At 34.6% G+C, this 24,723-nt stretch overlaps 1 protein-coding gene across 1 annotated transcript in view; it reads left to right on the top strand.

Moving 5' to 3' along the window:
- Positions 1-16,251, top strand: part of SPEF2 (sperm flagellar 2) — a 73,860-nt gene extending 57,609 nt beyond the window's left edge. The window contains exons 28-34 of the mRNA XM_056513311.1: positions 3,528-3,634; positions 4,619-4,801; positions 6,714-6,806; positions 7,420-7,593; positions 10,632-10,820; positions 11,011-11,133; positions 16,064-16,251. Coding sequence (XP_056369286.1) covers positions 3,528-3,634; positions 4,619-4,801; positions 6,714-6,806; positions 7,420-7,593; positions 10,632-10,820; positions 11,011-11,133; positions 16,064-16,147 — 953 coding nt within the window. The 3' untranslated portion in view covers positions 16,148-16,251. The remainder of the gene's footprint in view (positions 1-3,527; positions 3,635-4,618; positions 4,802-6,713; positions 6,807-7,419; positions 7,594-10,631; positions 10,821-11,010; positions 11,134-16,063) is intronic.
- The last annotated feature ends 8,472 nt before the right edge of the window (positions 16,252-24,723 follow it).

Genomic DNA, 24,723 nt, shown 5'->3' with positions numbered 1-24,723 from the left:
TGCATCCCAAGCATATCCAACAGGTAAAAACAAAATAAGAAAAAAAGCCCAAAAAATGGTCGTTCTATATGTACTGTAACACTGAAGTAATTTTCATGATGCAGGATGGGGGCATGTTTTCTCATAATCTTCTTTTTATCCATGAAGCTAGCACAGTTCCTTCAACCTCACATCTCAGGAGATATATATTCTAAGCCTGTGATGATTCTTGCTGCTTTCTTTTGGGCAATCTTTAGTTTACATCCATCCTTCTTGATCTAGGTTTTCCAAAGTTGTATTATAGCAGAAGCCTTAACATCTGGAGGGAAAGAAAATAAATTATTTCCAATGACTTCCCATGTACTTTCTTATTGTATGGTGATCTGCTATAATCCTTAGAGACTTTTCTGTAGAAATTTTAAATTGGCAGTAAGATTCCCTTTGGGACATTTATTCAGTCCACTGTGTCAGCCCAGTGGGGCGCTTGACATTTATCTTTATTGGATAGTGTCCTTTTATTCTAGACTTTATCTCCAAATTTTAAAGTTCACTTTGAATTCTAATGCTGTTCTCTGAATGTGCTCCAAGTCTGTTCCTGAGTTGTTTTATCTGCATTGTAATAAATATATCTATTTGTGCAGTCCATTTCCAAAGAGAACTTTGTCTGTTTCTGGTGAAACTTACTGACCCATCTCTCCAGTTTTTCAAAATCTTCATGAATTATTTTTACAAGATGCCTGCTACTCCTTCTAATTAAAAATGTTTCATTTGCTATTCAGTCCCCTACATTATTCAACTAAAACTTATTAGGTTTGATTTCTTTTGTACTTATAAAAGGATTTTGTAAAGAGCATACCTGTTTTGAAATGAGTCTTTCTAAGTGGAAAAAGCCAATTCTGGGAATTGTTTTCCCTTTTCCTTCCTAGAGGACATTATTTTCTTTCACCGCTTGCAGACACCAGTATTATTTTCTGGGTACCATCTGTGTAGCTGCCCTCTCTCAGAATCTCTCCGTGATTATGAAGCACTGACAGCCCTTGAGCTGAAATGATGAGTCACCCCCTGTTTGGTATTATAATCAGATACTCAAAAACACTTCTGTGCTCTGAAATATATACCCAAATCCACTAAGTCTAGACAAAATATCTAAAAACACAATGAGGCATGCATTTCATCCCTCATGTTTATGAGGATTTCCTCTGTTTCTCTGAGATTCCCTCATTCCTCCTGCATATGTCAGTAAGATGAATTAAGTCACAATCCATTTGAAGATTTTGATTTTACTGCAACTTTGGAATTGTCCCTCATCAGATGTTTGAGGAGAAGATAGAAAAGTAGAAGAAATTTCCCTACAGCACATCAGCAATTCTATAGTTAAAAAAAATATATAATTTATGTAAGTTGTGAGTAGTGTTTTAGACTGCAATTCTTTAATCCCATCTCGGACATTAGTTTTGATGCAAGTTCTTTAAATGCCTTGTCCCTCAAATACTTTCAATGTATATTTCTGAAGTCATGTAGGTTTACAGAAAGTGATATGAGGGTATTAGTATCCTTTTAGAATTCCGTGAAGAAAATAAAAATTAAATTTCATTTCAGGAAATCAGAAACTCATAAGAAATACAGGAACTACATCTTTTATTGTCATGTAGGGAAATCCTAGTAGGAGTTGAACAGTTTAAAACATAAGATGACATGACAGCTAAGCTAGATTGCCAGTGATCAAACGGAAAGGGATATGTTTACCAAAAAACAAAATAAAAATTACTATCTGCGCTCTTTAAAGTAAAGCACTAGAAAATCTGAGACTGCAAAGAAGATGCAAAATTTTTCCCTGCTGTTTTTTGTTGTTCACTGGCTCCTTCGCAGGCCGTAGCTTGTTTGCCCCATCAACCACTAAAATGTTACCTGGTTTATTGAGACTTCAATGAAGTGTCCCAGTGATGATGCAGTGCTGCAGGCTTCATTGTGCTATATGGAAATTATCTGATTCTTGAGGCTTGGAAGTTTTTATGAAAAAATTCCCAAATTTCTGTTTACCTTATAATTATTATATTAGCAATCCAAGGTGCTCCAGGAAACAGCACATGATTTATCACCATTTTTAGAAGATGTTCTTTCTCAGTGTAGATAACTCCAAAACTTTCAAGATCTGACATCAGAACACTCATACCATTCTGGCAGTACATTTTCCCCCAGCTTTTGCTTTCATGCTGACATTTGTGGGAGGATACAAAGGCTTCAAGTCGAGGTGTTTCTCCCTTCCGTCTTCCTGTCCCAACAGATTGAGCTTCCCAAATCTATTTTTGTCTTCTTCTCTCCAAGCTTATATATGTGTGGGACTTCTCTGCTGTATTAAGATGTGCTGAGGGCATTGATCCTGTTTTTCCTGACTGGAGATAAACAGGTCTACAGGGAGGCAGGCTATTAATTCAAATTGGCAACTTGATTTTGAATATTGGCATAATTAAATTAATATTCAAGCCCATTCTTTATATTCCTATCTCACATATATTTTTCATAAACCTAAATTTCACTTCACTGTTTCCCCTCAAACAAGGTGTCTTAGCTATAGAATTCACATCTTTGCCTTTTCAAATGGACAAGGAATTTGACTGGAAAAAGGACAAAATAAGTAAGTCTTTCCAGTATTTCACTGATTGCTTTTAAAAGTAATCTGAAAACTCCTGTTTTGATGCTATGGAATTGATCACAACCTGATCAAATCAGCTTTATCTCTCAAAATTTAAAAATTTGAAATTTATTTACTTTTTTTTGTTGTTACTGCAGACATTTTGCAGTGAACTCTCACTGACTCAGCAAATTCCATTTCTGAAAGAAAAGACTCATATCTGTCTGTTAAAAAATTTTGTACATAATTTTGTGTTTTAAGACCCTATATAAAGTTTGAAGTTTCTATTTGCTCATAAGCAAATCCATTCCAGCTTAAAAAACAGATAGAGCTTGCTGCACTTACCTGATTTTTTCATAGGATATCTTTAAAATAAAATTAATGGAGCTATATTTAAGTCCCACATGTGAGTTCTGAGAAACTTTTCAAACAGTTGAATTTTGTTTCAGAGTTCAACAGACAACAGTTCATGTTTTTCACCCTGTTCTCTAGCATACACTTGATTAAAGAATGAAAATAGATTTTTAGTTGGTTAAAATAGAGCAGAGTGGAAGAAAATGTAGGTAGGTATTCTATACACAGAACTCTGTGAGACTGGTCTCTGTGAATGTTCATTAACTGTCAGTGTAGAACATGTGAGGATGGACTAGTGACTTAATGCAGATCAGGACAAGTACCAGAAGAATTGCAGTGCAGCAAAACATTTTAAATTTTACTATTAGATTGGTGACATATGGTTATTTTTAAATGAGGAGATTCTGTGTTTGGTGTGGAAAATATTAGCATTATCAGTGGTGCATAATAGGAAAGTAAATAACTTTCTCATATGGCCATTAAAATTTGAAAATAATTTTTTTTTTTTCAAAGAAGTCTATTTAAAAGGCTAAACATATTTCTATATTGATTTTTTTATTAGGTTTTATACCAAAGAAAGTATTTATTGAAAGTGTTAGTTGCTTGGTTAATTCGAATCTTGGAATAAATTGTTTTTCTGATGCGTGGAAGAACTTAACACTTGCAGATGTAAGTTAACCCCTATATTCTCTTGAACTGGAGTATGGGAATATTGTGTAGATGATGCAGCATTGTCCTTAGTATGATAAAATGAGGATTATAATATTACAGGATATTATCAGTTTCTCTTTAAAATTCTGTTTCACTAGGAAATGATCATAGAAGTCACTGTGCCAGACATTTTGTCAGCACTTTATTTATTTACAATTTGCAAATTATATTAGTTCTTAAGATACTATCCGAGGTTTTCTGATTTAGAAACAGAAAAGCTTCCAGATCTTCCATGCTGAATTAATTTACCTTTCAGATGTTGCTGGTAAGCCTATAGAATGAAAATATTTACTTGGTTTAGTATGTTTTGATAACTATTTCTGACAGCAGACCATGATTCACATTGATATTTTAATCGGATTTCACATGATTTCACCACTTTATTCAGATATTCTTCACACAGTTGAACGGCATAAGTAAAACATTTTAATGCTAGAGTGGTGTAGTGACATCTGTCATCTTGACTGTATAAAAATCTCATCTCAGCACAAGAAATTGATTATCCAAGGAAAGCTATCAGTCAAATATTGACTATTACTAGACCAAATGTGCATGGATCTCAGTTCTGTATTCTTTGAGAACTTTTAGTGCTTGTAAATCCTATCTTTATTGTAACAATAGAATTTTCATTCCTTAAAAGAACCATTTAAAAATGAGACTTTTAAATTTATCGTGAAAGCAAGAACTTTCTAACAAAAGGATATTTTCAAAGCATAAGCTAAAATATATATAGATGCCTGTTTGGGAACTCTGTTTTTATTTAGACAGATATCAACTGCACATGGCTCTCGACACACAGTGGCCTGTGGCCTGTTTTGCCCTTTATAGAAGTGTGAAACCTCACTGCAGAGCCTGTCCAGGAAAATACCTAAGGATACATAGGATATTGAAAGACTATGTTTACGTACATTTTTGACAATATTTGCTGTTTTGCTTTTATAGTTAGAAAATCTGGCGTCTGAATTCACAGTGAACTCAGAACTTACTGACTGGCGCAGATTCTTGCTGTCAGCAGCACAGCCTTGGCCAGTGCCATCTGTGACACAACTCCTCAAAACACTGCATGGCTTCAAGTCTGTTGATGTCACTGGATCAGGCTTCGTTACACAGGAACACTATATGCAGGTTATAAACCTTTCTGTTTTCCAATCAAATTTTATTTTGCTAAACTCCCTGAATTGAATGATATGTTGTTTGGTTTATTCATCTTGAGAAACTCAATCTGCATTTTAAATGCTTTAGATCTGAGAAGCTTTCTAGTGAAAAGTGTTTTCAGGAAATTGATGGCCTAATATGTATCTTGTCCACAGTTCCACTAATCAAGCTGATTAAACATACTTTTAACTTGATTTTCCTACCTTTCCCCTAAATTAATCTCAAGTGAAAATCCTTTCTGTTTTAAAAGAAACCATTCCATGTGCACTTTGATGACTATTCACTTACTTGACACCGAATAATATAATTTGCTCCAAGCAAAAATAAGGATATCGGTTTCATCTCATCAGCTTCATTTTAATAAAATGTTTCTAGATTTTTTCCAATAATAATTTTCTCAAGTTAAGATCATTCCTCAAACCTTGAATACATGCAAAATTATAAAATTCTTTGATCATTTTTCTGGCAACAACTTCTATTTGAATTGTCACATAGTTCAGCAAGGTTTTTCAGAAGAAGCATTATGAGTACATTTTTATTCTTTCAGCAAAATTCTGGTCATTTGCACTTACTTTTACTTTGCATTTTTAATACTTAGAATGATACTGCTGGTTCACTCTCTTAGGCTTTACTAGCTGTAAGCATCATATAGGTATCTACAGATACTCCAGTCTTGCCACTTTCTGTGACTGTTTGGTGATATTAAACGTAATTTTACAACTTTTTTGAATAAATTTCATAGAATCATTATTGTAATTTGTTTTCCAATCACCTAGCATTAGTTGTTAAAGAAAAATAAATAAAGTCCAGAGGTCTGTCATTTTCAGAACTTCTTTGATTAATTTAAAACTTCCAGGAGCACTTGCCAATCCCTGCCCACCACAGACTTTCTAAGAAACAAACTCTGCAAAGCCAGAAAACAACACAAAAAATGCAGGTCTATGTGCATTTATTTTTTTTATTCTTGTAAGTTTTTCTGAAGAGTTTACAAATAAGCTAAAACTTACAAGATATGCAAACTGAGAATGGACATTTGATCCTATTTCAAATATAAAATTAACAGAGCAATTAATTTAATCACTTCAGTCTTACAAGGTAGTAAATATGCAACAAACATCTGATTTGAATAACCTTCCACTGGTAATTTGAACTGCTTCACCTGTCCTCTCTCTCTGCACCCTTATTGGTAAACTACACAGTGCTGGGGCCCATCTCCAGGTAATGGTGCTGGATTGTCCCTACTGTGATGTTCTTTATACAAACTGGTGTGGTTTCACACAAGTGAGTTTTTCTGCTGGAAGTTTGTTCATGCCTATTCAGATCTGGCTGATCCTTCCTGTGTCTAGAGTCTAGTACTACAGAATTGGTTCGGAGCACTTTGAATTTACAGTTGCAGCTCTGGCTCTGTAGGACATCTTGTTGGGAGCAGGCAAGCATGGGGATAGCCATGCTCCATCCTTCATCATACTGAATTGTATGCACAGTTTATTCTAACAGTATAGTCTGGACAAAAACTGAAGGGGATATCCTAAAAGGAAGAAACCAGTTCTTGCATGGAAGCTCCATATCATATTATTCTTCTTCAGCAGCATAGATTTACAGCTACATAGTTAATTTTCACTTTTTTCAAAAGCATACATTCACTTCTATCCTAAGTGATTTTCAGTAATTTTTCAAGTTTCTGTTACAACGTACAAACAGCTATTTCATTATTCTCATGTCATCGTATATTAATAACAAATTATAATAACAAATTCAGTTTGATTAAATCCAGAAATTAGGCTCTTAGTTACCGTGTGTTGAACAGGTAGAGTATAAAGACCACCTTAGTTCAACATGTGAAAATAAACAAATTTATTTATTTATTTATTTTTAAACTCAGGTTGGCTTATGGTTTAATGGAAATGAAGATATAAGCATAACAGAAAGTTGCGAAGAACCTGTGTCTTTAGAAAGGCTAAAACACCTCATAAAGGTAACTGAAAACATAGGTATTTTGAAGAGATCACTATTCAAACATGAGAGGTCTCATTTCAGAGTCTTTTGGGTCTCATTTTTCTTTAATAAGTGCTGAATTTTTTTGATGGTTTTTTCCGGTCAAGTGGTTCTTCAGAATAATGTAGAGAGGAATCCAAGAGTCAGCCTCGAGTATTCTAAATTATATTCTGCTCAGAAAGACTTAATTACTCCTGTTCTTGGTTGAATGACATTAATTTTGCTACACAGCAACCAGCTTTGTAAAGAATGGGAAGCAAATGATCACTGCATCTGAGCTCATAAAATTTTCCATGAAAGAGGAGGGTAATAATAACCTGAATAAAAAAAAATGCTTTGAACATTTTTGTCATGATAGAAGGTTTTATTGATTTCTCCCTTTTCTGAGAAACTCAGTTTCTATTTCCTTGAATTACTTAACACACATTTATGATTTATCACAGCCTTGATTTGTACAGTCTCAACATGTTCTTAAGTATAGTAGCTCTTAGCAGTAATTACTGTATTTCATCCTTTTCTCTATAGTCCTTGATTTGTATTTCATTTAATTCCACTTATAGAAATTAATTTGCCTTTTTTCTGCCGTTTTATAGTTTTTTTTCAGTTTGTTTATGGATACCAAAAAAGACCCTGCTCTGCTGGACTATATTGAGATGCTGCTTTATTTTGCCTCCCACTCTGATCCAGTTGAAGGTGTATACAGAGCACTTAGCATTGCTGCTGGAACATATATTCACAGAAAAAAGGAAGCTTCCCTCCCATGTGTGGTAAAACATTACAGAAAAATACTAGAGAATAGTAGTAGTACTTAAATTATAGATTAACTAGATTTCTCTATATTTGCTTGTCCTGGGTAGCTCCAGTCCTTACAAGTAGTCTCACTGAATTAATGGAAACATTGCTTGGTAATAATACTCCGATGGATTATTTCAGAAGTCTGGAAATTTGCTTGCCAATAATGAAAGTTGAAGCTATTTACTGGTGATTACTCCTTGTGCATATGAATGGAAGTAATTCTTTTGCCTGATTGACCAGCTGTCGGTCCCCTGGAATTAGACTGCAGTGTGACTTCTAGTAATGTTATCTCAAGATGCAAGATGCTGGTCTTATTTTATTTTCCACTAAGTTTCTTTGGGGTATTCAGACACATCTCTGTTGTGTTGTTTCCAAGTGTTTAGGTTTATCTGTAAACCAGAAGGTTTAATAATAATTAATTTTATACAAAATAATTGTAAAATTAATTTTTCAGCCATGATTAATGCATTGTTACATCAAATGAAACTTGTCATTTATTAGTATTTCTGGAGTATGTTTTTATTGTTAAAGTCTTAAAACTGGAATTACTCCACTGCATCCATCAGTTACTTATTAGTGAATACTTATATTTATTGAAGTATAAGTAATTTTTTGAGACATAAATTATTTATCTGTACACACCTTGGAAAGAGGTTGCTGCTCAAGATACTAATATGATTCATTGCCCTGTCGCAACCAACATTCTCCCAGGACTTAAAGTACAATTCAGATCTCTAGAAACAGTGTAGAAAAAACACTATTCTACTACACAGGGTAATCATATACATATGAAAAATAGCATTTTATAATTTCAAATGACAGAAGTTATTATACTTCCCTGTGTTTTGTTTGGCACAACATAGTTTTTGTACACTGGAGAGACTGAATAAGGCAATCAGACAGTAAGGCTTTCCACATTTCAAAGGAAGAAGGAGAGCACAGAATGCTCCCAAAGATATTGTGGTATTAATTTCCCACATTTTGGTAGAAAGTTCTAACTTTCATCTCCTTGGATATAAAGCTACACAACTTGTTCTGATGTTTGCCATTTTCTGCTTGGTGTGATCTGTTTGGTTGAAAGTTTGGTAGTATATAAGTAAGAGCACTGGCATTGTCACCTGTGTGTCAGTTTCTTAAGGCTGTGAGTCACAAGTGCAGGGGAGCATTTGCCTTCAGCCCAGAATTAACTGGATCTCTGAGGAGAAAGGGATGAACCATCTAACCTGAGCATTTTCACTTAAGGCGTTGGCTCTGTGAATCTGTGCCATGTCTGATGTACGTCCCACAGTATTAAACAGACAGATTGCCTACTTCACCTTGGAGAGTCCCTCAGAAACTTAGGAATAACCAAGAATTAGATGTCAAATGAATCTTGTTTGTGTGGATTCTCTTTAACTTTATAGTTGTCTAGGCTGGGACACAAAATCACTGGACTGATTTTAAAACATCATTGTAATATTTACTTTCTTCTTATGCCTTGTGTTCCATGCCTATGCACTTAAATGATAATGCTGAATATGGAAAAAAAAGACAACAAAAGAAATCCCACACCACTGAAGTGAATGAGTTTTCTCTATAGGCTTTTGTAGAGCCAGAATTTCATGAAGGTTATTCCACAAACACAAGGGGGCAAAAAGGAAATGGTGCATTGATATTGTGTCATGTTTGAGCCAAGCTACATCAGGGCCCTGAAGTCCTGAAGATATCCATATTGGTTTTCAGCATCAAATTAAGAACCTAAATCTTTGTTTCCCTGTGGCTGTTTACATGTGATCTAAATGTCCCAGTTCTCACTCCAGGTACTGGAAATTTAGTAAATATTCCATGAAACATTCATCACTGAAATATAAAAAGTTATCCAGCTCATCTCTAAGAAGTTTTACACCTTAGGTAGCTGGCTCATACATAGTCACTTTGCCTCTTTTTCTTGTTCTGTGCTGATAATTGTAATGACTTTTCATTGGTAGCTGCTTGCAGAAATTCATCTGAAGCCTTTGTGTTGTTAAGAGAAACTCAGACAAACATATTCTTGAGACTTCTTTTACTAAGTTTGTTTTAAGTCTAAATAATGTTATTATTGATTGTGTAGGTCTCACAGCTCAGTGTAAACAATGCAATGAGAGACCGAAGAACTTCAGTGCTGATATTTCTGTAATCTTGATTACAGTGTGTTAAAAAGATTGTAAATGACTTTACTCCTTCTGTGCTCAAAATGAAAGGTATTAAGGCCCAAGACACGTTGAACAAGTGTGACTGAACCTCAGCAATCTTTCCTTCCTAATGAGGAAATAAATGGTTTTTAGAAAGAAATTACTTGCCATTTCCTGTTGCTGGTGGTTAGTCTACACTGTGATGTAATCTAATTAAAGCACTGTTCACCTATGTGAGGTCCTTTCTCATCTTTGTGCTCACAAATCTCCACAGAAGGTTTTTAGTTTAGTTTTTGGAGTTTTTTTTCTCTTTAACCAGCTCTAATATCCCCACAAAATTACCTAATTGTTTGCTTAAAGTTAACTTAATTTTTCTGCATAAACTAGAAAATACCTATTTCTGTGGAGAGCTGCTTAACTGTTGGCCAAAGCACAGTTCTTGCAGTGACTAGATTTGGAGTAGAAAATTCATACTGTTTTTTTTATGTGAACATCCAGAATTACCAAATTTACTCCTTAGATAAACACAAAGTTCTTGGTATTGTAGTTTATAACTACTAAATATTTTTATGTTTTGTTGCTCTGAGAAATATGAATTTTTCTGTGCAGTGTTGGCCACATTCCTGGAAAAAGCTGTCTGTTAAATTCTGGTAATGCCAACATTATGGATATTTCTGAAGTGTCAGGATTTATTCCTCCATCCTATGGTGCAGTAGATAATTTTGTGGGAGTTGATGACTTTTGTTTTCTAAGAACTGAGGTCTGGAATTGTAATCCATTGGTTCTTATGAGTGTTTAACTGAACAGATCATCTGCTGACAGTTTATCCCCAAGTGTGATGCTTGTGTCTAAATTTTTAGGATTCTTCAAGCCCCAACATACTGTCAAATGAAAAGACTTTAACAGGGGATGAAAAAGAAGTCTTGAATTACACAGGTGAAGGAATGATTTCAGTGGCATCTCTACTCAAAGTATTTCATACTGGAGGAAGTAAAGATGAAGATTATCATAGATTTAGGTGTCTGGAGAAGGCAGACAGCTATGATAAGGTAGGCAGATTGATTCATGGATGGTTTTGTAGCTTGCATCGTGCATTAAAAAATGCTGTGATCTTTGCTTTTCCATGTTTTTTGTTTGGTTTTTTTTTTGTGTGTTTTGTTTTGTTTTGTTTTTTTTGTTTGTTTGTTTGTTTTTGGTTGTTTTTACAATAAATTGACAAAGTATTATTTTTAGTTAAAGAATTTCATCAAGGTGTACCAAGAATTAGGTGCTGAAGATCTGACACCCATTCCAGTTGAACTCCTTTTGAAACATCCCTTCATGGAAGATTTGATCAATACATGCCAAGAATACAAACTTCCTGTAAGTATTCCTGTCTGGGACACAAAGACTTTGTAAACACATGTGCTTAAGTTTGCATTATCCCAGAAACAAGTCTTGCTGGCCTTGGACCACCTACAGGTTTTCCACTGCCTTGTCTGATGAGGCTTTCCCTTTCTCCCCATCCATGGAAAGGAGTCTGGTTGAGTTATCCTCTCAACAGGATCATACTGCAGGACACTGTAGGATATATGGTAGATCCTATTCCATCCCAGGCCAACAAGGCAGCAGGAAAGGGCATACAGAGGCAGTACAGGTCTAAGTGTTCTTCCCTGCCATACTGTAGAGCTTCTCTGCTGCCTGTGCCTATGTTTAAACATGCATTAAAACAGTTGCACAAAAGGCAAGTTTGGGCCAGAGAATCACCCTATTTAAAGTATCAAACTATGGCAAAAATACTTGATATACAGGGTGTAAGAAAATAGCATGAGAAGATGAGAGGATGCTTGCATGTGCATGTCCCACAGCAAATATAAACAGTCTTCACAAGTTTTAGATCATCACCCCCACAGTGTCTCACAAAATGTAAATCTGAATAAGAGACATGATAGTTTAGGAGTAACTTGCCATTTAATAATTCTATTCCTCACTTGTAGGATGTGAATTGCCCAGCATTTATTATATCACTCATAATCACTGTTAGTAAAAGATAAAATATAATAATAAAAGAATATATTTACTCAGTAAAAATGAGGGTTAAAGATCCATTTGGTACAATAGAAAGTGGTAGAAAAATGTAAGACAAAGACAAGACAATAAAATTGAAGATTGTAATTATCCAAGTGTGTTCATCCTGCCGATATTGATGTCTCAGTCGATTTGGGAAGACAGATGCCATGCAATATTAAGTCATTCCTCCCTTCCCTATTTTTTCTTCCTGACTCTCTTAATCGAATACTGCATTTTCTAATTTTATTTTTTTTTTCCAATCTCACTGAATTTTTTGTAGACCAAAGCATTTTTTAAACCAGCTCTCTTGTGTTCCACCTCAAGAACTGTTGTTTGCACAAACACTCACTGACTTGGTAGCATTTAATATAATGCAGCCTGCTCATGAAGACCAAATGTGATGCAACCTAAAAAAAACTTAATTAGGGTGTAAATTGAATAAAGCCATATCTATGTGCGAGGCAATTTACAGGGATGCTTTTCTAAAATGTTTTCACACTGGCCAATAGCTGAAAATCAAATGCACCCTATCTATTCTTTATTAAAATTTCTGATTTTCCTTTACCATTTTAGGGGGAACTCTGTTGCATGGCTAAAAGAGTAGTAGTGCATGTTTAAATTGTATTATCTACCATCAATTACCTGTGTTATTTCTGGCTGGTAAGATATATTCAGGGCAGTTCAGGTATAAAAATTGTCAGTCTATGAAGAAAGCTGTAGGATAGTGTATATGAATCTTGGCAGAAATAGAGGGTTTCAGTTCTAGCCCATATTCTAGCCCAGAGGAGTTCCCACATCTTGTTTATATATTGGTATCATTCCATTTAAATGAGACATTTTCCCACTTATTTGTCAGGTTCTGTTGATGCCTGTATCTCTTGACTCAACAGTCAGGTGATGCAGAGCTTCAGTTCTCATTTGTAATGCTTAAAATTTCCTCTTGAAAAGGCTTATACTGACTGTGTCTCAAATATGGTACTCTATGGTTTCTGTACTTAAACCCAGGCTATTTCATTCCTTGACTGTGCTGTTAAACACAGACTTTCAATTCATGAATGAAATCAACACACAGGTTTACAAAAGCAGTGTTATATTCACCAGCAAACAGGCATAGAGACTCAGGAGCCATTGTTTTATGGATGTTACAATTCTGGTCTATTACATACAGACTCCAGGAAGATTTTTCCAGTATCGATTCCCTATTTGGGGAACAGGTGAACTTTTTTCTTTCCAAGACAATATTTTTAGCATAAATTTTTTTTGCAGAAATTCTCGGAGATCTCTATAAAAATGAAAGTCAACCACAGTGCTGTTATTTTGAGATTTTTTTACAAGATAAATATAGCAAGTCAGGGTGTGGTTTCTAAAAGTTAAAATGTTTTTACTAATGCAGTCATAAACAGCAGAAAGTAAAATGTTTTTCTGAAAACTATAAAGGGAATGTCTAGCTTACAAGTTTTCAAATTTAAGTTAGGATACCTGATTGTTTTGGATGTTGATGAGCTGTTCAATTTCAATCATTATTTTTTGTCATATCTCAAAGAAATATTTTTTTCCATGTGAGATACATTGTCTTCTGCAGAGATTTTGATTTCTCTGCTAGTGGGCTGGCAACAGCCTATATAAGGGTGACCTTTCTATCAGCCTTATTACAAATGTCCACAAATTAATATGCCCAGGAATTCTATTACTCTTTTATCTTATCCTTTCTGTCCTGATTACAAGATTTTCTGGTCCTAACTAGAACTTTCAAATGTTTGCCATTGTCAACATATTTTTTTCACTTATCAGATGAAATGTATTGCTTGAGAATAAGCCGATGACACATGTGCATGTTTATGAAGACACTTCATTACATGTTCAATTAAATTTTCTTTAAATAACTTTAATAATAAATGAGAGAGGATTTTTATTAGACCAGCTGATTCAAGTGAGAGAAGCAAGAAGTCTGGTTTTTCCACTGTATGTGTTCGTCTATTTGACTTGGTCAGTTAAAGGGTTTTCTTTAATGAGGGTTTTTTCACTTATTATTTATTGTTAAAAATTTTGCTGTCTGTTATGAGACTGTCACAGATATGGTAATACAGAAACAACCACATATTTTAATAATTCTTCATTTTGATTGTGATAAATTTAAAGAAAGTCTGGGATATATTCTGCTTCTATAATTCCTAATGCTTAATGCAATATTTCTTATGTTTTAATTGCTGAAGATAAGGTAGTTTGATAATTAGCATTCAGTTTAATAATATCAAAAATATTATGCATTAGATAAATTATGTTACATTTCTTATTTTGCTCTCAAATTCTGAATAGCCCTTTTAAAAAAGCCCTGTTTTTGATGAGAGGGATATCACATAATATTGCTATGTGTTTATGTTTTAAATACATTTAGCACAGGCCCTTGCATTATGCTTGTTTCATCTAAATTAATTGTCATATGGTTACTTGTTGTTCAATCTGTTGATCATTTCAGTAACATAATTCTGGCATTCTTTCAGATAGGAGTTCCACTGAAGCTGGATTTCTATTAATGTATAGTTAACATGCCTTTATGAAAAAATATTTATTAGTATGTTGAAGAACTGTTACAAAATCTGTTTATACCCACAGCAGCCATTTAATATAACACAACAAACATTCAGAACTCCATGTACCATTTCACAAAGTAAAAGATTTTCTTGTCATGGGAAGAGTTCATACAGATTATATTAAATGCATCTTATGAGCTGGACCATGTATCAAGGTTTTGACAGAAAAACAGCACTGCTGAATCACTGTCTAGTCATAAGCTGTAACTGTAATACTTATGAAACTTGAGAAGCTTTTTTCATGTGGTGTTTTAAATGTCCCAGTACGCAAGAAAAGGAAAATCTAACTCAGTGTTTAAGTACCTCATTAAAAAAGAGACTTATGCTTCTCTTGATTATGTATCCCATCCCTAAATAATCTTAGAAAAATTGATGTACATAAAATATATTGTTTCTTATAATAAAGAAATACAAATAATACATGTTAATGTTAAAAAAAAAGTTTCCTTCATTAAAGACGGACATAGTAAAACTGTTGGAGCACTCTATCTCCAGTTTTTTGACAGTATTTAGCACTGCATTTATTTTTATTGAACCATGATTGAAACTATTTTTAATGACTCAATTTGCTGAGAAATGCTTTCTGATAGTGAATTGTTTCCTAGAATCAAAGATAAATATTAGTGCAACCTTCTGAAACCAAGGACTGGTAATACTTTTTTTTTTAGCATAGTTCTGCATTCACTGAAATGTTTCTGATATTTTGTGAGGTATCATTACATATAGGCAGTCCCTGCTTTTGAAAAAAAGGTTGTATCTTCAAAATATGCACAAAATATATATTGGACTACATGTATATAAAAATACTATGCATATATAAAAAATCTGATTGTTGATTATTCTCCTAAAGGAAAAAATGTGTATTCTGACATTATCAGAAAATGCTAGAAAGTTAGATATTTATCTTTGTATTAAAAGCTCAGCATGTTATTATTTTAAAACAGAAATTCCTTGCTCATCCTACTTACACATACTATAATGGATAGTATTACTGAAATGGGAAATGGAGAAGATTCTGCTAATACCAAATTATTGAAAATTTACAAATTAGACAATATTATAAAGAACTAAGCACAAAATTACTGAGGTTATATATTATTCAAAGTGTTAGTTACTTATTTTCTTTTGTACTGTTTCCTGGAATTGTTGTTAAAGTTCAGTCTGAAATATTACATATTAAAAAAACAAAAACCTTAATAGAAGAATTTGTCTTTGTATGTTCTAATAACATTTACTGGTTTAAACAACAGTCTTCATACGTCTCTTTACCAATATTATTAAGCTGATGTTTAAGATCTCTGTTTAAGAGTTGCATTTTAACACAGTGTCGTTTTGTAAAACCACCAAAGGCAATGGAGTCCTGTGGATAACATGGAAACATCACCTCAGTGATATTATAGCACCTCAGCTGAATGAGATCCAGTGCCCTGCTGGAAGGCATTTCTGTAACGAGGGAAATGTGTAATTTACCTCCACTAAAGTTAATCTTTCACCATAAATTGTCAGTGGAAAGCTCACCCCATGGATAGACAGGTGTTATTAGTGCAGGTTTTAGGTATTAGTTATTAGGTGCAAGTTTTAAGGTGTTATTACTGCAGTTTTCAGGCTGCAACATGAAATTACTTTTAATATTTCTTTTTTCCTTTTCATAGGATATTAAAGTCTTCCTCCAAAGATCCAAAGAAGCACAATCAACTGATGAGGAACAAAACACATGTGACAACGTCAATGTATGAAAAATCCCATTCCAATTACACATTTTCTGTTACTTTAAATTAAAATAAAACCAATAAAACCACCAACAGGGAAAGTTATGGTTTGCTCACCTGAAATAGTCTGATGATATTTCTAAATAAAATTAAACTTAAACATCTCTTAAATAGAGATAGTATTGTCTTCATTAATGTTTTGTTAAAAAAAATATATGTCCAATTCTTCTAAATGCAGCTTTTTTAATACATACAGTTTATTAATTAGCTATTTTTAATGTAATAAATTAATATTTTAAAACATGTTTCAATTTCTAGCTAATAAAATAAATACAAACAGTATTTTCTCTAAGACCAGGATAAACTGGGCATCACGTTCATGAAAACTGAATGTTTGTTGACAGTAGAGATGATGAATCTTTGACACTGAAGCTTTCTATTTTTAACCTTGCAGAACATCTCAACTCTGCCACCTGCTAAAGACCTGCCTGTACTTTTTTTATTGACACAGTGCATTCAAGGGCACCATATACTCCAGACAGATTTTCATGTGTGATAGGTGCTTGTCTAAAAATATTTATGGCACACCATGATACCTAGAGAATGTTGACTTCTGTGGCAGATTAAGCAGAGTCTTGGTCAAACACTCTCCTTCCTTACAGCTTAAGTGGATGTTTCTTTCTCTATCTGAAGTCTGAGTCTTGGTGTTTTTCCTGGATAATAGGATCTTTGTGTTCAAATGCAGTTTTACCCAATTTCTCCATTCTCTTGTGTCTAGTGATGGCTGACTATAAGTTGATAGGAACAGTTTTTTCATGTGATGTACATTTCAGAACTCTCTTTGTAAATAATTCTCCTGGATTTGAAAATGGAGATGCATGAAAAAAATCTCAGTTTCCAGTGGTATTCTGGTATTCCTCTGATCTACAGTGTTAAATTTTTTGAAGACTAAACATAGGAAATTGGTAATTGTGATTATTAGAACTCAGTATAGGGTCTAATTTTTAGTCTGTCAGCTGCCCAAGATACTAGCAAACCTTCAGCATTCTACACTTAGGAGCTTGTATCTGAACACTGCTCCTTCATTCTAGAGTATATTTTTTTACATTCATCATTACCTTCATAACAATTGCACAAAATGTTGGAAGGTTCTTTTCCCTGGTGTGATTCAGTAAAGTATTTAAACATATGATGTGATTTAAGAATAAAAATAATCCCATCAAAGTCATATAACCCACAGGGAATCACAAACCTTTACCCTTTGCTGAGAATGCTATCTGCATATAATATCTGAATATTTTTTCATTTAAAAATATTTTTACTATTTTTTAGCCAAGCATGCATGAGACAGTATAGTACCCACATATGATGATGTTACTTGTGAGGTTTCTAGATTTCCTTTTTGAGCTATAAAGCAATTCTGTATCAAGAAAGCAATAGCAGCATATTAAAAAAAAAGAGGAATGGTTAGACAACAACTAAGAGACCAGCTAAATAAATTTATCTGGCAGTAAATATTTTTTCAGATTTTTGGAACCTGATGCCAATAATGGCAGGTTTATATCTTTGTTGATTAAAGACAGCCATATTTTGAGTGGAAAGTCTAGGGGTAGCAGATCAAAGCTATGTGATACATTAATCTATATGGGATATATGAATCCCAGAATAGAACCAGTCAGATTATCACTTCAAGCAAAAAATGTTAATGTCTCTTCAGTCTACATGTTTTGCTAACCACACCAGCACAGAAACAGATGTAACTTTGTTGTGTCCCCACAAACCATGCTAAAACCTCAACATCCTTGTTTTACATGTGACAACAGACTTTATGGTATGCATACAAATTATTCTTTTTACCAGAATCATTCCTTCATATAACATACATAATTTGGTCAGTTCCATCCCAAATATTTTTTAAACATACACATGTATACATTCACACAAGAATTTGGCTTTTAACTCCATATTAAAATATTACATTAATAGAAAATAATTGCATTTAAGTTCTCTGCCTTTTGCATGTTTCATAGTCTTTAAATAGTCTTAAGTTTCTTTTATTACATTTCATTTCTAATTTAAAACCAGCTTTAAATACTAAGTGTTTACCTCTGACTTTGCATACTGGAGATCTCCATGAGAAAATAAAAAAGATACTATTTTCAAAAAGCCTTCCCTACAGTTCATAAACCTGAGTGAAGAAAGAAGCTTCAGCTACTGGAAATCATAAATTACTATTTAGGTAAGATTCGTCAAATATTCCTCCTTTCTCATAAACTGTTCATATATTTTACCTTTGGCAGAGAATGGAACATAAAATCATTACTGATAATGTTTGAAATGTGCAGATTGCAGAGCAGTGTAAAATAGTAGCAAGTGAAGTAGGCTGTGTGAAGTGCCAAGCTTCATGTAGTGAGCACATACTCCTCTACAGGGAAGTAAAGGTATAATTTACAAAGCAAAGAATGTATGCCCTGACAATTGCAATGTATTTTTTCAACAGTTACTACTTGAGTATAGCTAAGTATCACAAGAGTTATTCAAGAGATTTTGAGTTCCCAGCCCAGCTGTGACCCAGACATAAAAGAGGTCCTTGTTTTTATGAAGGGGGAATGCTAAGTAGTTTTGCATTCAGATGTAGCAGGAGAGTTACAGTTAAATCATGTTCAGCTTTTACAGCTCCACTTCAAGCAGTATAGCTGAAACTAGAAAATATTCAGAGAAAAATGTCAAGAATGGCAAGAAATAATGTTTTGTATAAGAAAATATGAGGAACTTAGTCTCTTTACTTTACCAAAGGAAAATGTAATGAGGTTTCAAATATCATTTTTACAAGAACCCATCTTCATTCTGGTAGACACCATCTATATTCAATGGCTGGAAACCATGGCTTCAAAATAATAAGCAGATTTTTAATTGGAAGTAGATGAACTGTTGAAGCAACTACCTAAACGAGCCAATTTCCTCATCAGAGAGTTGTAAAATCCAGATAGGTAATTCTTTTAGACAGAGTTTGTGACAGGAACTAGAAGAAGAAATAACTGCCCATGTGATATTAACACACAGAGTTAAAAACTTTACCTGAAAGGCTAGTTTGGCTTTCAGTTAATTGTATGCAACATGCTCAATCCTCTTTTCACAGCCTGCTGTCTTTAATGTTTTATTTACTCCTTAATTTCACTTATGTCAGATATTCTTGTCTATGCTGCATAGACAATGCCTTGGGTGGTTTGCTTTAGAAAAGATTCAATGAAGCTTATGTTACCAATACTCTCATAATAGTTTAAATTACTTGTATTCCATACCTACAAAAATCTTCTTTCAAACAAATCTACAAACCAAAAGGTGCTGCTGAATTAGGATGTTTTGTATTTTATTAATTTGCATAAAATCTCCCTGCATAAATCAGTCTCAGCATTTCATTCTGTACAGAACTCAGGCTCCATATGAGTCTATTTCAGGACTTTGATCCATTCCTTTATATAGGTAAAATACCTCCAGATTTGTTCCTCAGAAAGCAAAGTCAGGCACAAGACAAAATTTTGCAAGTAACCAGAACACTTTAAAATATAGTTTTGTTTTGTTTTGTTTTGTTTTGTTTTGTTATTTTGCTTTAAGATGGCTGAGTGTTGTCACATTGTCACCATAATAGCAAGAAAAGTTCCTCAATCTGCTCTGAGGTCCTTACCTCAAAATTTCGACTGAGCATGAGGTTCAGACATGCTTTCTTTTTTTATTCTTCATAAGTGAAGCCAGCTGTTTTGTGAAAACCCTCTTGGCTCTGCTGAAATTTCTAAGTGTGTAAAGACAGCTTAAGAGAAGCTCTCCAAACCATTGAAAGAACAGAGTGATAAATGCAATCTGAAAATCAAGCACAGTACACAAACTTCTTTACAATGTTATAGTTATGAAATTAAAGCAACAGCAATCAGACAATTTCAGGGGCTGTTTTATTGTTCACTTTATCAGTAAAAATTGGATTGTTACTTCTTTTATTACGTTTAATAGATTCTATAACAAATATGCGTATTTGTAAGTAGCAAGGCAATTGAATTTAATTCCCAGTTTTACAAAATACCCTTGGCAGTGGGAAAAAAGTACTTTCTCTAAAGTTTATTTTAAATAAAATGTGCAATGAAAATTCTGCTGTTCTATATCTCATCAAAGAACATTCCAGCAAATTCAAGAAGGAAGGTGCAAAATGTTGCTCCTCTGGGAAGGGTAGCCTGTCATAATGATAATTGCTGAGGAGCAGCTGTGCTGAAAAGAACTTGGGGATGTTGGTGGACAGCAAGCTAAACATGAGCTGAACGTGAGCCAGCAGTGTGCCCTGACAGCAAGAGTGATCTTGGCTTGTCTCAGCAGAAATACAGCCTGCAGTAGATGGAGAAAAGTCCTTACCCTCAAGAAATTAGCACTCATCATGTTTACAGTGATGACAAGAGTTCTGGACCTCCCAGTACCAGGAAGACATCAACAGTTGCATTTAGGATGCTTCTTACTTGCATCCAAGATTTCATAGTCAAGACTTCTCAAATTCTTGGCCTGAGGAGCAATGCTTTGGACATCCTTACACTTCACAGGAGCAGAGCTTTGACTTAGCAGTGTAAAGGCTTAACAAGCTTCTAGCTCATGACCATGCTAGATTAATGTAACTAAAGTGGTTGTATTTTCTGAAAACTTGTACTTATCTTACACTGTGAATGCTGTCCCTGTTAATTAAAAAACAGCAGCAGTACCTGTCAGGAAGAAAAAGTGTGCCTACGCACAATTAATAGTTTAAATTAGGCAAAACGTTCACTTTTCCTCACTTTTCTCATGACAGAGAGAAATCTTTTCTTTGTTTTCAATATATATATGTATGTATATGTATATGTATACATGTACACATCTATAAATATATATGTCTATTTATATGTACACATATACACATACATTCATACATAAAGAAAGATAAAGCTATTCTTGCTTAATTACATATAGAATGACATTTTCATGTCAAGAAGTTTAATTTCATCATGGTTAACCATGAATTGCTGCTTTTCCAGCAAATGACATCCAGTGTTAAAGATGACTTTTTAAATTATTTTTTAATGTGCAAAGTTATAACTGTTGAACTCGAACTCTGGTTCACTGCAGAACTTCACATATACTGTAGCTCTGATAAAGTAAGTTTAGAAGAAGGTCTTAATCATAGTTCATCCTTGTTACTACATTTAGATAAAAGTTACTACTTTTAGATAAATAATATTTAGTTACGTCAATGTAGGATTTTCATTGGGCATTTTTAATTTGTTACTGGAAATAACAGCATGTACAAAAATCAAAACAGCATTTCCAGTATTTTAAAAACTGCATGTGCTGAAATATCTTGGAACTCAAGGTTCAAAATACTCAGGCCTTGATTAAAGATAAAAAAAACCTTACAATACCATAACAGCTGACACTCAGATAGTATATGTGACAACTGATTTAGCATCATGTTTCCTTCTTTAACCTGATAATGACTACTAGTGACACAAGAAGACCAGAATATTTTTAAACTGGACATGTCATTTACATTGTTTTTGGGAGGAAGCCTAAAAGAGAAGTAAGATCTTGTGGTTAGAGTTCTGCAGTAAGGTTATGTCCAACAGAATCATATAAAATCCTGAACTGAAAGGGATCCACAGGGATCATCCATCTCCTGGCCCTGCACAGCACACCCCAAGAGTGTGCCTGAGAGCATTGTCCAAATCTTCTTGAGCTCTGTCAATCTGGTGCTGTGACCACTGCCCTGGGGAGCCTCTTCCAATGCCCAATCACTCTCTGGATGAGGAACCTTCTCCTGATGTCCAACCTAAACCTCCCCTGACACAACTCCAGGCCTTGGATCCTGTCCCTGTCACCACAGAGCAGAGATCAGTGTCAGCCCCTCCTCTGCCCCTCATGAGGCAGCTGTAACTGCAGTGAGGGGTCCCCTCAGTCTCAGCCACTCCTCACAGGGCTTCTCCTCCTGACCCTTCACCATCCTCACTGCCCTCCTTTGGACACTCTCTGATGGTTTAATGCCTTTCCTACACTGTGGCACCCAGAGCTGCCCCCAGCACTGGAGGTGAGGCTGCCCCAGTGCAGAGCAGAGCAGGACAATCCCCTCCCTTGCCCGGCTGGTGATGCTGTGCCTGATGCCCCCAGGACAGGGCTGGCCCTGCTGGCTGCCAGGGCACTGCTGGCTCGTGTTCACCTTGCCAGGGACCCAGAGCCCCAGGGCCCTTTCCACAGCGCTGCTTTTCAGCCTCTCCTTCCCCAGTCTGTCTGTACACCCAAGGTTGTCCCATCCCAGACACAGAATCTGACACTTTCCCTTGCTGAACTCCATGTGGTTGGTGGTTCCACATCTCTCTGATTTGTTGAAGTTTCTCTGCTAGGCCTCTCTGCCTTTGAGGAAGTCAACAGCTCCTCCCAGTTTGTCATCATTTGCAAACTTACTTAACGTCCCTTTGAGTCCTGTATCCAAGTCATTTATGGAGATGTTGAAGAGAATTGGGACTAAGATGAAGCTTAGTCAAGTGATATGTAATACAGAGGCGTCACAACTGGTTGCAGCTTATTCACCTAGTTTAGACACTGTAATCTTGCTAAAACAATCAAAGGTTGGCAATTTTTCTGTAGCATACATACATCCTTAGGAGACAAAATACAGTTTTCAGAAAAAATGTCCCTTTCCTTCTCTGCCATTGGCAAATGGAGCAGGAGACAGAAGGTTTCATTTTCTTTTCCAAAAGATCTCAAATAATCTGTAGAAGTTTATTTTCTTAATTTTCAGAGATTAACATTTAACTTTTTTTTGCATTTTATGCTTAACACTTTTAGCAACAATTGGCATTTTCTTTAAAAGAAATATATCTGCAGTATCTCAGTCTATTTGGCTTTTTTTATCCCCCACCACTTCCTTTAAAATTGGTTGAATTTAATGAGCACTCTGAAGCTTAGCCCATGGCATATTTTCACCTCAGATTATCTGAATTATACAGGCTACTTGACAATCAGCACAGCTTTATTTTTTTTCTAAGCAAACTACTCTAGTTTTAATTGATCTTTCTCCAATCTTGTTCTAAGGAATAGAAGAAAAATCTCCCTTACTTGGTTCTTCTCATGCTTGATTGTAAACTCAAATAGTTAAAATGCAAGACTCCATAAAAGATCCAAAACTCAGCAAAGGAAGGGCTAGGGTGGCTTCTCAGAAACAGATGAATTAGAAGTAAGAAACAGGTTTCCTCTTCTCTACCACTACCCACATCTGAACATACAAACAACAAAAACAATGGTAAGGTAAGGAACAAAATGAGGACAAACTCAAAAAAGAGAAAAAAAAAGAGAGCTGGTACACAGATAAAATCAAAGACTGTTTCCTATCAAGAGTTTGTTTTGGAGTACTTATATTCATAAGGTGAACTTTTCTCAACTGAAATCAGTGGACTGTTTTATTCTGATTTCAAACTAAACCAAGTTTACATCTGGAGACTAACCCTTGACTGCAAGAAACTTCATCCCAAAACTCTCAACAAAAAGCCTAGTTAGTAATTATTCTTGGCAGTTTTTAGTAAAGTGTTCATTTATAATTGCAAGAGAATATCAGAAAGAGCAGTCAGAACATGAGACACTGATTTATTTTAACACTTCAATTCTAGAAAACATTCCACTTTTGTTCAGGTTGAATTCTAACTCCACGGTCCAGTGGCTTCATTGTGCTTTTTGTTCTAAGCCATAAAGCTTTCTTTCTTTTGGAAGCTAGATAAAATGACTACATGTTTTCTTCATCTTTGTTTTATAGAGGGAGAAAAAAAAAAAGAGTTCTGATGCTTCTCCCCATATGTATGGATTGTTCTCCGCATTAATGAGTTTACATTCCAGAATCAGGCATACCAGGTATCTGGTCAGACTTTGCAGTTTCAATTCTCTAAAGCCCACTTAGAAATCAGCTAGTAGCAATTCTTCTCCCATCTTTTACTCTGTCTCCCCAGTAAGTTGCTAACAAAGATATCAGATGTGTTTTTAAAATAAAGCAGGAAAGGCCAATTTCAAACAAATACATTACAAAGGTTTAAAAATGCCTTTAGAAAATTAGTAATTGCAGAATATGGATGCAATTTGCTTTAAAATATTCTACTGACAGTAGTTATGCTCTGCTTGGCATGGGGAAGATTCAGAAGTGCCATTTTAGGTATTTATGTTATACTATATGTTCCTTCATTGATTAATGCCTGCCTAATAATACAACTAGAATAGGACTGATTAAGTATCTTGCAGCTCAGCTTAACTTCAGTAATTCCCAATGGTGACTTTTGATGCTGACACATACAAGTCCAGTTTATAAATAAAGGAGTGTGTTTTGAGATCATTATTCTTAGCACTTCACTACAGAAGTGTTACATTTGAAGGCAAATTATTTCAAGTTTAATTCTTTGCTGGTGAGTTTTGCAGCTGATCTTGATCACATTAAGGCTCTTGGAGGCTTAGTTATCAAACACTGAGCTTACATCTAAGTTAGATTTATATATGTTTGTAAGTGATAAAAGCACTCTCAGAGTGGGAGAACAGGCTAAGTGGTTAAATGGAGTTAGGCA

The sequence above is a fragment of the Oenanthe melanoleuca genome, chromosome Z (genome assembly GCF_029582105.1).
Source record: "Oenanthe melanoleuca isolate GR-GAL-2019-014 chromosome Z, OMel1.0, whole genome shotgun sequence".
NCBI lineage: Eukaryota > Metazoa > Chordata > Aves > Passeriformes > Muscicapidae > Oenanthe > Oenanthe melanoleuca.
The sequence above is the reverse complement of the archived record's forward strand: the minus strand, read 5'-3'. Positions and strand labels throughout refer to the sequence as shown.